The following is a 15,728-nucleotide window of genomic DNA, read 5'->3' as shown; positions in this document are numbered from 1 at the left end:
CTGTTCCCTGTTATATCTGCTTTTCTTCCTCATGTATTCGCTGATCCACCCCGGGACAATTTGTCATTTCCACCCACCTTTGTTGCAGACCGCTCAGCTGTTGTCTCTCATTTCATGCGCAAATCCTCCTAAACGCCAGTGGGACAGGGCCCTTAGCATAGTGTGCACGTGCAGTGGACAACTTGAAAAACTATGCTACATCTATAAAAGACAACACCCACTGACGGTAAGACAGAGAATGTGGGGGTTTCCACCTTATTGCCACCATCTTCTTGGCAGCAGGTAAACTGGCCATGAGGACCTTTTCTTGTGCTTTGCACAACTTAAGTTGAGACATATCATTCAGCAATAAAACCACCGGTGACAAAGGAATGTTAACATGTAAAAGTTTGGACAAACTGTTTCTTACTACTTCCCCAAAATAAAACACACCTGGACACTCCCAAACCAGATGAAGAAATGTACCCACAGAGTTTGTGTGACATAAGGTGCAGTTTGGGTCAGATTTGAGCTTCATATTGTGAGTTTAGGAGGCGTCATGTATGTCCTGTTAATAAAGTTCAGGTGAATTACTGATGATCAAAGTTGTTGGACGAACAAAGCACAGAGTCCCAAACCGCTTCACTGTAAAACTCAGGAGGTAATTAGGAACATCAGTTCTCCAGCAAGCATCCAGATATAATGGGACATACAACTCTTCTAAAATGTGCACATATAGTCTAGAAAAAAGACCCTAAGATCCACAAGTGCTATTCATCAGTTTAAGGAGTGGGTGGTCTTTAAGTGGGGTCTGCCACGGTACCCCAAAAGTTTTCACAACAGTTCTCAACTGGACATAAAAAAGAAAGCAGAGCTCTGCAAATTAAACTGAACACAAAGATCTTCAAATGACAAAAGTCCATTATCACCAAATACATTACCAAGGGAGCGTACACCATTATAATGCCATTGCCTACATTGGCCCATTTTATGGAGCCACTTTATTGATCAGAATACCTTCATTATCAAAGACTGGAGACATGGATTCCAGCTACACTTGATCCCAGACTTTTTTAGCAGCAGCGCCAGACTGCAATAATATGAGATAGAATGGGACCAAACCGAGCCATACATTTATTCTGAGGAACATTCGAAAAAAGTATTTCCTTAAGTTTTAATGGGCCTGCCAGGACAGCAGTATACAAATGCCGTATGAATACCCAGAATGTGTGTCGAAGCTGACTTGAATGATTTGCGCAAAATCAGAGTGCAGCAGCTCCCAAATACAGTACAACTACCCAGAGTGCAGGTTGAATGCAGCCAGAACACAGCATGAAATACAAAAAGATAAAAAAAAAAAGAAAATAAAAGAAGCAAAAAAAAAAAAAAAGAGAGAAAAAGAAACAGCATGAAATCCCAGAATGCATCAGGAATATGCAGAATGCAACTGTACATGTGCGGCCCGATGGACTCCCGAGGTCTGGGTGTAAGGCAAACAAGGGAGAGGTGTGAGAGAGCAAGCGCTCTGGTCTGCTCTGTTGAGGACCTGCCATGTCACACTGCTGGGTGTCAAATGACATCCAACCCATGGACCGATCACATATACACCAGGGCCCCTTGACGATCGCATCACTGGAGTGCATTTGATGCGTGTGATCGGATTATTATGGACATCTGTGCGCCATCGTGCACACCCACAGCCGTTATTACCAGTAATAGCTACCTGTCTCTGGTGCATTGCAGTGAACCCATGAACAGGGGACCCTGCATGACACACATTGGTCTATATATTAGATAAAATATGGAAACCAGAGTGGAGGCAGGTCATGACATTAATGCACCAGTGGCCACATACCCCCCTCCCCATTGCACATGCACACCCCCCCCTTTCTCTCTCTCTCACACCCACCAGAGAATCAGCTGTTTGGCGGACAATAGGAGACACTGTCCAGATGGGCTCACACACATGCAGAAAAGCGATCAGCTGTTTATGAGCACGCAAATGTGTTCCAGCCTCATGCACATGCAGCAGCGTGATCAACTGCACACAGACGCAGCTGAGGGAACATGTGTTCCAGCCCCATGCCTTTCCGCTCTGTGGGTTATTAGGTCCGTGAGCTGACCGCACTGTGGTTCACGTGTGTGCCCTGGCAATCACCTGGCACCTGGCAGTCAATGCTTCAGACTGTGTGGCGCTTGCAATCATGTGTTACGTGCCGTGAGCATTGCACCATATGGGAATTATATTTTGTGAAGGACAAGGCATTTGTGTGCTTATGTTGGCAGCTTACAGCACTGCCACAATGAGAGGGTGGTAACCACAGGCTGCAGCTCCTGCTGGTGTTCGCTGTTGTGTGGGCCGCTGAAGAGGAGGTACTGCTGGCCCACCACCACCAGAGGGCGCCCTGCCTGGAGTGCGGGCTCCAGGCACCAGAGGGCGCTGCCGCCTCACAGGAGCAGCCAGGGTGACAGCTGTCACCCATCACCTGAGACAGCTGACAGCAATCATCAGTGGGGTATATCAGCAGGACGGCATCTCCACCTCATTGCCGAGATATCGTTTCTACCGAGGAGGTAACGTATCCAGCCGATTATATCAACCTTGATTACTTTTTGCCTTTATACAGAGAGAGAGAAGAGCAGCAGGAAACAGTATTTGGATAAGTACTCACACTCCTGCACTTCAGTGTTTTCTTGACGAGAGGAGGAGGTGGTGTTACCACCGTCCGTGTTGCTGGGTGCAGCGCACCCACCTCTGACTGTTTTTGTTCCTCGCCAGCAGTACCAGATCCGACAAGCGGAGGCAGTGGTCACCTGGGAGTTCGAGACTTGGCGGCTCCAGTATTCCCGGGGTTCGGTGGCGGTGGAAATCGAGTGGTTCCAGTTCGACTTGGACAGACGTCTCCTACCTTCGAGCCTGCCCACACGACACCTTGGAATTCGGCTTGTTCCCGAGATTGTAATCTGTTGTGTTTGTTGTGTGAGTTTCACAACAGTAAAGTGTTGTTATTTGACTTACTCCATTGTCCGTTCATTTGCGCCCCCTGTTGTGGGTCCGTGTTCCTACACTTTCACAACAGTTCGCCCTGTGTTGTGACACATACCTGGAGCCGTTCTGAAGGTGAGTTTTATTTTTATTTATGTTGTGAAGGCCTAGTGGACCAGTTGCCCTGTTATTCCTCCTACAGAGGTACATGGTGTCCATGTCATAATAGGTGTATTATAGCTGTCATGTCCTGTTTAACTGAGTTGTGGTGCGCCACACCAAGCCAATGACACGCATCAACTCGCCACCGGACAGCAGTGGGGCACGCCGCACCTGCACATTGTATTCCAGCTATGAAGATCATATTATGATTATACGATGATCACCCCTCACCATGTGTCTCTGTCATTGCCCATGTGTACGTTGAAGTCCCCCAGCAGAAGAATGGAGTCTCCCGCCGGAGCCCAATACATGACTCCATTCAGGGACTCCAAGAAGGCCGAATACTCCAAACGGCTGTTTGGTGCATACGCACAAACAACAGTCAGAGTTTCCCCCCTGCCACCCAAAGGCACAGGGAGGTGACCTTCCCACCTACAGGGGTAAACTCCAACATAGCGGCGCTCAGCCGGGGACTCGTGAGTATTCCCATACCCTTCCGGTGCCTCACACCCTGGGCAACTCTAGAGAAGAATAAGGTCCAACGCCTATTAAGGAGAGTGGTTCCAGAGCTGAGGCTGTGCGTGGAGGCAAGGCCCACTGGATCTAACTGGTATTGCTCCGCCTCCCGCACAAGCTCTAGCTCTAGCTCCTTCCCCCACAGGTGACGGTCCACAACCTCAGAGCTAGCCCCCGCCGCCCGGGTCTGGTCCGCCAAGGTCCTCGACTTTCACTGCCACCCATATCACATCAGCACTTTATCAATAATAACAGACGACTGAGGAACTTCCTCTTCTTGCCTTGTATTGCTCAGTGTTGTATTTTATCACATTGTATTTTATTTCTGATTATCTTTGAATGCTGCTCTTGTTATGTTTTACTGCCTGATTGGTGCTGATAATTTAAGTGGACCGGCTCTGCTGTGTATGATGACAATAGACTGAATTGAATGACCAGAGGGTTCTTGGTTCGATTCCCTGTCCGACAGGAAAATCACTGAAGTGTTTTTGAGCCCCGTTCTTAATCCCAAAGTTGCTGTCATGTGCAGTTTTGTTGTTGTTTTTTTAAACCTGTAATACAAGTTTTAGTGGATTGAAGTCAGATTGAAGAGTCTTCATCATCACCTTTGCTTTCAGGTCCACATCATCCTCCTGTTGTTGGCGCTGGTGTTGACCTTCGGAAATAAGTCCTTCCTACCACGGGACTGCAGTGACATCCATCACCAGAACACAACCCATCCCAGTGGAGTGTATGTCATCTATCCCATCAGAGCCACATCTCGTGTGGAGGTAGACTTTCATCTCCTCTGGGAGACTTTTTGACTTTCAGATGTTTGCTTACTTTTAATTCCTTTAATAATGTGTCCTCATGTAGGTGTACTGTGACATGAATTCACAGGGGGGACGTTGGACAGTGAGTATTTCAGTTTATGTCCAGTCATTAAGTCCCACAGAGTGGTTCTGAGCACTTCCTGTTAGTCTGTCAAAATAAAAGCTTCCCAAAAATTTTAAAGACCGTTAAAAAAAACATATAAAAACCTGTCAGCATCAAAACGAGCAGGTTCCACTCAGAATTAGAAATAGTCTGAGGTTCATCTTATTCTCATCTCAGAGTCCACATAGAAACACTTTAGTCTCTGTGGACTCTACTACACCCCCTGGTGTCTGTGTAGAGACTTTGTGTTTATTTTAGCTTTTTTTTGATTAAGCTGTCACCAGTGTGTACTAAACACCAGAAAGGAATGTATTTTTTTAAAAGGTAACAGGTGAATCCTATAATGTCATCTGAGTAACAAATTACATGACATTGTCAGACAAACAGATAATGCAAAATAGCATCAAAGCAGGACATCATCAATGGATACATGAATCCACGAAGGACAACAGCTGATTTCAGTGTTTTTCAGCTTCATATTTCTATTAGATTTGTAATTGTTTCCAGTGTTATTTCAGTGGTTTGCTTGTTTATTGGACACAAAACTTGAAAAATTAAAATTTACTAGCGCGTTGCCTGTGGGGATCCACGGCATCTAGATTGTGTAGTGTTTATAAAATCAGTAGCTGACCTTTTTCAAGGGTGATAATAAATTATACAAAGTTTCTATATTGATTTGGAATGTGTGTGAGTTCAGAATGTTTTTAGAACCTTAGATCTCAACAGTTTTTAGAAGAAGAACTCAGCCCTTTTATTTCCTGTTAATTACATAATTTTTAATGTTAATTTACTGTCTTAATGTATTTAAGAATTGTTTAGGTTCTTGTTATCATATACACACTATTCTTATTATTATTATTCTCTGTATTATTGTTATTTTATTTCATTATTACTTCCATTTTGTCATTTGATTTTTAAATGGACCACAATGGAAATCACTTTCTTTTGGGTCATTCCGTGTGAAATCATCAGATTTTCCAAAATCTTCCCTGGTCAGACTCGGATTCTCATGATTTTTTTTTTTTTTTTTTACAAGTACCCACATATGTCTGATGAACATATGCAAAATATTTCTGCTTAATTCCAAGTAGTTTTTTTTTTTTTGTTTATATATATATATATATATATATATATATATATATATATATACACACGAGGTCTGTCCATAAAGTATAGGTCCTTTGAATTTTTTTCAAAAACTATATGGATTTCATTAATATGTTTTTACGTCAGACATGCTTGAACCCTCGTGCGCATGCGTGAGTTTTTCCACGCCTGTCGGTGACGTCATTCGCCTGTGAGCACTCCTTGTGGGAGGAGTCGTCCAGCCCCTCGTCGGAATTCCTTTGTCTGAGAAGTTGCTGAGAGACTGGCGCTTTGTTTGATCAAACTTTTTTCTAAACCTGTGAGACACATCGAAGTGGACACGGTTCGAAAAATTAAGCTGGTTTTCAGTGAAAATTTTAACGTCTGATGAGAGATTTTGAGGTGATACTGTCGCTTTAAGGAGTTCCCACGGTGCGAGACGTCGCGCAGCACTCTCAGGTGCCATCATCAGCCTGTTTCAAGCTGAAAACCTCCACATTTCAGGCTCTATTGATCCAGGACGTCGCGAGAGAACAGAGAAGTTTCAGAAGAAGTCGGTTTCAGCATTTTATCCGGATATTCCACTGTTAAAAGAGATTTTTTTAATGAAAGATGTGCGGGCGGATTGCAGCGTCGGCTCGCAGCCGCCGCGACGCTCCTCCACAGGAAAAACACCTCTGTTGGAAGCCTTAAGGACAAGTTGGAACATGTCCAGCTGTTAAACAATTTCTCATATACTCACTCCACTGAAAGCCATCAAAAGCCGCCTGGATTTTACAAATGGTTATCAACACGGAGGTGTTTTTCCTGTGCCGCCGCACCGCGCCGGCTGCGTCCCGACGCGCGGACCCGTCCGCACGTCTTTCATTAAAAAAAAATCTCCTTTAACAGTGGAATATCCGGATAAAATGCTGAAACCGACTTCTTCTGAAACTTCTCTGTTCTCTCATGACGTCCTGGATCAATAGAGCCTGAAATGTGGAGGTTTTCAGCTTGAAACAGGCTGACGATGGCGCCTGAGAGTGCTGCGCGACGTCTCGCACCGTGGGAAGTCCTTAAAGTGACAGTATCACCTCAAAATCTCTCATCAGCCGTTAAAATTTTCACTGAAAACCAGCTTAATTTCTCGAAACCGTGTCCACTTCGATGTGTCTCACAGGTTTAGAAAAAATTTTGATCAAACAAAGCGCCAGTCTCTCAGCAACTTCTCAGACAAAGGAATTCCGACAAGGGGCTGGACGACTCCTCCCACAAAGAGTACTCACAGGCAAATGACGTCACCAACAGGCATGGAAAAACTCACGCATGCGCACGAGGGTTCAAGCATGTCTGACGTAAAAACATATGAATGAAACCCATATAGTTTTTGAAAAAAATAAAAAGGACCTATACTTTATGGACAGACCTCGTATATATATATATATATATATAAAATCAGGGTACCCACAATCCTATTTTACACTTGCGAATGCATTTTGAGCTTTTTTTCATTTTTAAAAGGCATTATCTCAGCTAAAAATGCAGATATAAAGCTCAAATTTGGAATATACCCTATTTGGGCACCCCAAATACAGTAGTAAATTTCAAAAATGGGATACAGAGCTAATTTTTCATTCTGTAGCATCACAAATTTGGCAGTTTGTCCATTCTCACAAAAAATACAAAATTTCAAAGAGCTGTATTAAAGAAGGGATTCAATGGATAATCTTCATATTGTAGAATACACATATCTGGGGTACTAGTTATATGTGTGTTAAACATTGTGGTCATAACTTGAAGGGTTTGTCAATTATTGACTCTTGAAAATTGAACATGATCGTAGAATTTCCAAAATAGGCCTCCAGTCTCTTTTGAGCATATTGATATACCAACATTATGTCAAAAAAAAAAAAAAACATTTATCTAGCTCAAATGCCTTCATAGTGAAAAAAATTGCAAAGTAGGGTACCGTAATATGGCGCGAACCCATTTTGAACCTGTATTTGCATATTCAGAAAGCAATATATCAGCTCTGAATGGACGCATAAAGCTCAAATTTGGTATTTACAATATTTGGCACCCCAAAATAATGGATCAACTTTGAAAGACAGATTAATGAGCTTATTTTTTTCTGTCATGGCATCATAAAACTAGCAATTCAGTCATCAACCAATTTTATTACAAAGTTTTGAAGAGCTGTACTTCAAGAGTAAATTGATAGATAATTTTGATATTTCAGAATTTACTTTCTCTAAGTAAAATATATTTATCAGGATGGGGGTTTCTCTCTCAAAGCAGGTGAAATCTTGCATGGTACAGTAAAGTGTATACTTAGTCTAGTATTATATTAATAGTTCTTAGTTCAGTAGCTAAAACAACTAAGACAATATGTATTTTTCTGAATCTGTTCATTTCTTCAGAGGCATTAATAGAGCAAGGGAATTGTTGTTATAACAATTTTAGACAAGCTGATTATGAGTCACTGCAGTAACTGTTCATATTTTGAAATGTGGCTGATGATGTCATCAGCTGCTGCACATAAAGAAATTGGAGTCACCTGTTCACTTGCCAGTGTATATATTGTGTCAGTGAGGAGTGCATGTATTGCTTTGTTTGGAGTAATTAATTAGTTATGTCAATATTCTGTTTTTGCAGCGTTGATCCTGGGCCCAAAATACATCAGCATACCAAACGGCAAATGTCAGCTCTCCCCAGTTTGTCCGTGATCAAAGTTATAGACACACACACACACATGGGTGATTCTTTAACTACGGGCACTATTGGCCTTGTAAATGTAATTTCCACCACACCATTGCCTTACAATATAAAGCGCCTTGGGGCAACTGTTTGTTGTGATTTGGCGCTATATACATGTGCTCTGATGTCACTGTTTATCTATTTATCTATCTGTTTAGGGACAATACAGTGTTGTGGTGGAAATTACGGCAATAGTGTGGGACAACTACATTTTGTTTAAAAAAAATCACAACAGTTGTATAACACTGAATACCCCAATTATGTTTTGATTATTTTACTGATATTTTATTCAGCCTATAGAAGCCTATAAAGTCTTCAGGGTTGTCTGGGTGTCTTGGTGGCTTTCCTCACTTGTCTCCTTCTTGCACATTCTCTTAGTTTTATGGTTTGTATTTCTTCATAACTGATATAAATAAAGGCCAAGACATAATCAGTGTCTTGGAAATGTTCATCGCCTGACTTCATCACCGTGTTTCATTTTTCTCAACATTCTGCACTTTTGTCTGACACCTTGAACGCTCCTCTCTGTGTCGATTTTTGGTGTTTAATAATTACGGCTTCAGGTGTTCCAGAAGAGAGTGGACGGCATGGTGAACTTCTACCAGCCCTGGGATCGCTATAAGATGGGCTTCGGCAGCGCCGCTGGAGAGTACTGGCTTGGTGAGACATGAAAACGTCATCAACTCCAAACTAGGGCTGTCCCAGACTGATCTTAGCTAATCAAAATCGATCTAATCATGGTATTTTTGATTGATCACTGTGCTGTCGTCACAACACGTGTCTGTGTGCTACTAGACAGCCAACGAACCCATAAAGCAAACTCTGGACACAAGGCTTGCTTTTCTTGCTTTAGTGAAGTTTTCTTCCAAAAACATATAGTAGTAGTATTAGTAGTTGTTGTAACTGCTATTGCTGTCTGTGGGTGTGTGGTAAAAAGACAAAAACTTCCCAAGGCTCAAACGTTTTAGAGCAAACATTGTCTTCATGAGTTTTTTCAGGTTTCTTTCTGCAGTCCAGCTAGCTTGTTCTCACAGAGAGAAATAACGTTAAAAATTGTCTATTATCATGAAGAGCATTCACTCCAAACTATAACCAAAACGATCCTTTAGGGAGAAGATGTCTCACTTTAACTTTTTTAACCATAGATTTTAACAATTTTATCATACATTTTAGCATATTTATTTACCAACAAGAACTTATTTATAACTTCTTAGCTAACTTATAAATCTTAAGAAATTAGAAATGTCTTTGACCTAAAGACATGACAATCGTATTTGATCAACTAAACCAGAGTCACTAAATAAGTGTTTGTCCATTCTGTCTGCTTCACTTTATAAGTGCAGTGGTTCTGGACTGGACAGAGGGTCACAGCTGCTGATTCACTGCAGAACCACAGTGCACATTTTAAAAACAAACACTCTGCTTTAAATACACAACAAGCCATTATATTCATCAACAGTGTGTGTCAGTCTCAGAGAGTAAGTAAACCCACCTTATGTCAAAAGTGATTGATGACACTGTCAGCCAATCAGAATTGATGATGTCACTATGTCCCGCCCCTAAGCCCCTCCCCTAGTCCCGCATCCAAGCTCCGCCCCCTATGACATCACAGCCAATCAGAATCGACTACGTCACTAAGCCCCGCCCCCATTATGACATCACAGCCAATCAGAATCGATGACGTCACTATGTCCTGCCCCTAAGCCCCCGCCCCCGGCTCCTCCCCTAGCCCCACCCCCAAGCTCCTCCCCTAACCCCGCCCCAAGCACCGCCTCCAAGCCCCACCTCCCCTCCCACCCGGGTCTAATATTTTGTCATTTTATTTCATGAATTAAAGAATGATTAAAAATACCTAGATCTTTTTAATGTATTAAAGAATTAACTAATTCTGAAATAATTAAACATAAATCAGTGTCTATTATCTAATACCCGTTTAATATTTTTAATTCTTAAATTAAAGCGCCTCCTTTTATGGTTTTTAATGCCTCAATTAAAGAAGGAATAAAAAATACTGTATCTTATGCATAATTATGGGAGGTTTTCTTCAATTTAGTGATTAAACACGAATATTTTAATACGCCATTAATATTTCTTAATTCTTGAATTATCGCGTTTCCTTTTCTGTTTTTTAATTCGTAAATTAAAGAAGGGAAACAAATAGCCGTCTCTCTCGGCTGTAAGTCTTTGCAGCAAGACGGTCAAATACCCACGCATAGAGCCGCTCGCGGAAACATGACCCCACGGCTGTAATACCTGTTACAGACGCTAGCTGTGTCTGTGTGCGTGCGTGCGTGCGTGCGCGCGTGCGTGTGTGTGTGTGTGTGTGTGTCAGGCCGGATGGTCTTTTATAACATAGTAGAGAAGCGTTCGTCACGCTTGTTTGAAGGCTGAAAAAACAAACCTCCTTCTCACTCACACCAAATGGTGTGTCTTTTAAGATATCAGCCGATCGATCATGGTGCGCGGGACACCCGCTGATCGGAGATGCCGCCCCGAGGTGATGAAGGCGGAAAAAAAACAAAGTTTCTTCTCCGTCACTCCCGGCAGGGTGGCTGGGTGTCAGGCCAGATGGTATTTTTAGAGCAAAAGGTGTCAGTAAGTGTTTTTCACAAAAACCTCGTTTGAAAAACAATTTACCCTTTTCAACAATATTATAGGAAAGAACACAGGCTGTATAAGGTTTAGAATATGTGCTTTATTACATTCATTAGTCACACACAGAGAAAAAAGCAATTGCTCATGTTTATTAAACACAGCATACGTTAAGAAAAAAGGTACTTGTTCCAGTTACCTGAAGAAAAAAGCATATGTTCATGGTTATTAAACACAAATTTGGTCCACTTACATGAAGAAAAAAGCATACGTCCATGTTTATTAAAGGGTAACCATCAGGCTGTCGCGGTAAATTAGCTGATAGATGATTATTATGTCTCCAGCTGCGTATAATAAACTCAAGTCTGCTCAAAGGCACTTTTTTAAGGCAACAAGTTCGCATATTTTTTTTGTAAAGTCAACTTATTATATTTTACACATTTTGGGATTCAAACATCAAATCCTTATCTCAACACTTCACGGTAACGTTCACATGCCAGCAGCTTGGATGTTAAGTCCTAAATCTAAACATTTTCTTTGCTCACTTGTATTGCTGCAAGTTCCTGCTTTACCACCTCATTCTGACCAAGAAACATCTGAAGTGGGTCAAAAAAATAACTGAAACTGTTCTTGAAAGCAGCTTTCTCCTGGTTAGTTTTTAATACACCCTGAAGACATCAAGATTCTCTGATCAGATTTCTTGGGAGACTTTCTAAAAGGGAGACATCTATTGTTTTAATATGAAAATCAGCCGTCAGCATTTTATGTCAAGTGTTCCCTGAAAATCACAGATAACTGAATGACGGAGAACTGAAGCAACAACTTTGAAGTTTCAAATAAAACAGGGTTCATCAGCATTTTCTGGTTTATCAGAATCTGAATCAGAACAGCTTTTAATGGCCAAGTATCCACAGAATACATGGAATTTGACTTTGGTTTGAGCCGCACTCTCTCTGTACACTGTAAATGCATGCAAACATACAAACGAATTAAGTTAACCAGACTCAGTTTTCAAGCTGTAGCTTCAAGAAAATTAAGTTGACCTGAATATGATGAATGAACAAAACTATTTTGAGAATTAAGCCGTCACTTGCTGGATGCTCACAGTAAATACATTACTGTAATTTATTTTTTTCAGTACAGCAAAATAAACAAGTTACTGTAATCTAGATTTTAAGTGTATTTGAGTACTGCACACTCGCAATAATTAAGGTAATCAAATCTGCTTCAAGACAACATAAATTACTTTGTAAGGGAGCAAGTTTGCATTTTTAGTAAAGTCAACTTATTATTTTTTACAGTGTAAGGCATGTAGAAATACCCTAAACAGCGAATAATCCGCAGTAAAAATTGTACAACGTGTTTTTAAAAACCGCTTGTAATTATGAACAAACTAGTTTAGCTAACAACTGCTACAGAAAGGTGAACATTTATTAAAATGAATCTGAAATACACGAGTTGACCAACATCAGGAGGGTAAGAGTTCTAATGTTAAAACTCACTGTTGTTACTCCGCTGTTTTATGATTTGTAAAAAGCTGCACCAGGCACTTGAAAATTGCACATTTCCGACCAATTCTGTCAAAAACATTAACAGCCTGTGAGCCGACACACTGCTGTCAGTGTGACAAGAGGAAAGTGTGTCATGTAGAATCTGTGCATTTGTTCAGAGCGTATAATTATAAATCTCAAGTCGTTTTAACGTGGATAAAGATTTAAATGCGATTGTTTTGCAGAAGTTCCACTGAAAACACACAGAAGCTGTAATTTTTTACAATTCACACGCCGTATCTTTGATAGAAACAGTCGGTGGTCATTTATTGAGAAATCTAACTGGCGGAGGGTTTTACGCTTTAAACGCTTATTTGGTTGTGAAAAACTTCTACTTTTCGAGCTGATGCTGACTGTTTGCATAAATTTTTGGCTGAGTGGGGAAACGTCTGACATTATATAGCCAATATGTTTTTTTTTCTTACTTTACGAAACTTTAGTCATATTACTAAATCATTGTTTTTCTTTTTTTCTTACCTCATGAAGGCGACTCTCTCTCCGGCTCCCCGTGTCGTCTAATAACCCTCTGGGCTTAATTTGTCTTCTTCTTCTCGTTAAACCAGAATAAACTTTTTATGCATCGCAATTATTCTCTCTCAAAAACATTCATTAATACCAGTCCAAAATATCCTCGAACCTCCGGGCATCTTGCAGGAGCGACGGTCACGTCTCGCCACAAACTGAAAGAAAAGATGCGACTTATTAAATATTTAGCCTACACTTTAAAAAAAAAACGTCATGATGTGATTTTTTTCTTCTTACCGTGTAACACGAGTCCGTCCCCGCGGCGCCCTGTTGACGGTTCGACAGACCTCCGTCGGTTAGAACACACCAGCTCCGCGTTATTAACCTGTATTTTTTAATATAAATTAGATTTCAGAGGGTTTACTATCTCTGTTGCTGTGTCTGGGGGAAAAAAAAACTTGATTAAACAGTGTTAAATAAACTCCTAACAGAATATCCACAAACTGTAACACAGACCATACTTATTAATGAAATATTTACACTTTAAAAAGTTATGAGCTGATTTTCTTACGTCATAAAGGAGAGTCTGTCCCTGGCGCGTCGTGTCGTCTAAATGATCCTCTGGGGTTAATTTGTCAGGCCGAATTCTTCTGCTCCATCAGAATAAACTTTTCTCACCGTGGGGCTCTATATCTAACAAAAAACATCATTTAAAAAAATGTTTTTACCGCCGAGGATCTTTTTAAAAAAAAAAAAAACAGAAGCATTTCTATAAAAGATTACTTAATTCACTTGCCGTGAAAGACTTTCGCACTCTGAAGAAAAAGAAAACTTCATTCCGAGAGAATGAACGTCTGCTCCTGTCAGCGGCTGGAATGAAGGAAAAACACTGCAACAGGAGGCGGGACAGGAAAACTGGTCCAGCCTCCGGATTTAGCCTGACACCTCGGACCGAGGGACACAGCAGGACCTTATAAAAATATTGCTTCAAACGGGACCTGTGACGCTGGCCCGGTTTGTCAAAAGAGGTGCGACCTTTTGCGCTAAACACCCCAAATACACACACACTTTTAAGACGCAAATATCCCCAGACCCGCGCGTGTAGTGGTCCCATACTATGAACAAAAGTGGATGGATAGCAAAGTCATGACGGATAATACAGAAATAGTGGACCTTTTAATAGTTGCACTAAAAGAATGAAACGCTACTCACAGGAGAATTAGTTTTCCCAGCTTCAGACTGTCTTATTCCAGACATGTCAGAAACCGCATGAACAAAACATCTACATATCTTTAACACCAAAGAGATTTAAATATATCTGTACATACATATGTACATACTCATATTTTTTCCCATTTCTATTTCCATGTTTCTTTTTTGTGAATATTTACAAATAAAATAAAGGTCACTGCGTGTATTAAATACATATCAGCGCCACCGGGGCGTCGTACCAAGATGTGCTGTCTTTATACACCGAAAATACTATCGCAAACGATGATCTGGTTTCTGATTTTGTGAAAAGATATCGTAATTGCCTTAAGAAAAGGGGCAATACCTCCTGTATCCAGCTACAAGGACCTTCGCACACTTTTAAATGCTGTGACAGCTTGTGTTAACCTTTGATCCTAATTTTTTTTTTTTATGTTTTTTCACGTGAAAATGTAACCCCTGTCCTAGAACAACCTCCCGATCATACCTTTTAAAGTTTTATCGCGTTTGCACGCTTTAAAACATTGTTCTTAAGTACAGAAAGAAGTGTTAATCTTTGATCCTAAATTTTTTTAATGTTTTTTTTTTCACCTGAAAATGGGTTGGATGTGTGAGAGCGGCCTTACGATCATACCTTTAAAGTTTTACTGCGTTTGGATAATTTAAAACGTCGTTATTAAGCGCAGAAAGAAGCGTTGACCTTTGACCTTGAATTTTTTATGTGCGTTTTTTGTGAAAAAAATGCTTCTGGTGTGTTGAGAACGCTCTCCCGATCATACCTTTAAAGTTTTACCGCGTTTGGACGCGTTTAAAAATTGTCACGGCTCGTGTTAATCTTTGATCCTAAAATTTTTTAATGTTTTTTTTTGCCTGAAAACGGACCGTATGTGTTGAGAGCGGCCTCCCGATCATACCTTTAAAGTTTTATCGCGTATGCACGCGTTTAAATATTGTCCCTCACATAAAAAAACATGTTCAAGCTAAAATATCTAAAAATATTTCTAGTACCCTCAACAAAGCAAAAATATTTATTGAATTACAAAGCTCTACATATTTTATATCATTCACTTGTTTCGCCATGTCTGAATTACTGCGTGGACGTTTGAGGCAACATTTACAAATCCTCACTTCGACCATTACCTTTATGATACCTTGTCAGTATTCATGACAGCCAATTAAGCAGTGTCTTTACTATAACCTTGATTAGCAATTTTAATGCGTATTCTTTATTCTATACAACATATAGCCTATTGAAATGATGTAAACTAAGGTGCAGCAATACAAATTCTATGGAAAAAAAGAGACTTACATGATTAATTATAACATTTATTAAAATAAGGGCTTACTTTCATCAATCAGCAACTCCGTCACTACATAAACGGAAAGTTCACCCCTTAAAAGTCAAAATTCAGCCAAAAGAGGGGCACCTATTCTCGTTTTGAGCTTCTCACAAACCTTCACGCGCTGCGTCTCCTGGAACTCACCGTGGAAGAATATGAAGAGCTATTGTGGAATACTTTCGAGCAAAACTG

At 40.7% G+C, this 15,728-nt stretch overlaps 1 protein-coding gene across 1 annotated transcript in view; it reads left to right on the top strand.

The window, feature by feature from the left end:
- The window catches only part of LOC117530496 (microfibril-associated glycoprotein 4-like), a 54,860-nt gene that overhangs the window by 23,243 nt on the left and 15,889 nt on the right, over window positions 1-15,728 (top strand). The window contains exons 3-5 of the mRNA XM_034193412.1: window positions 4,261-4,413; window positions 4,499-4,537; window positions 8,944-9,040. Coding sequence (XP_034049303.1) covers window positions 4,261-4,413; window positions 4,499-4,537; window positions 8,944-9,040 — 289 coding nt within the window. The remainder of the gene's footprint in view (window positions 1-4,260; window positions 4,414-4,498; window positions 4,538-8,943; window positions 9,041-15,728) is intronic.

This window comes from Thalassophryne amazonica, chromosome 18, assembly GCF_902500255.1.
Source record: "Thalassophryne amazonica chromosome 18, fThaAma1.1, whole genome shotgun sequence".
Taxonomy (NCBI): Eukaryota; Metazoa; Chordata; class Actinopteri; order Batrachoidiformes; family Batrachoididae; genus Thalassophryne; species Thalassophryne amazonica.
The sequence above is the reverse complement of the archived record's forward strand: the minus strand, read 5'-3'. Positions and strand labels throughout refer to the sequence as shown.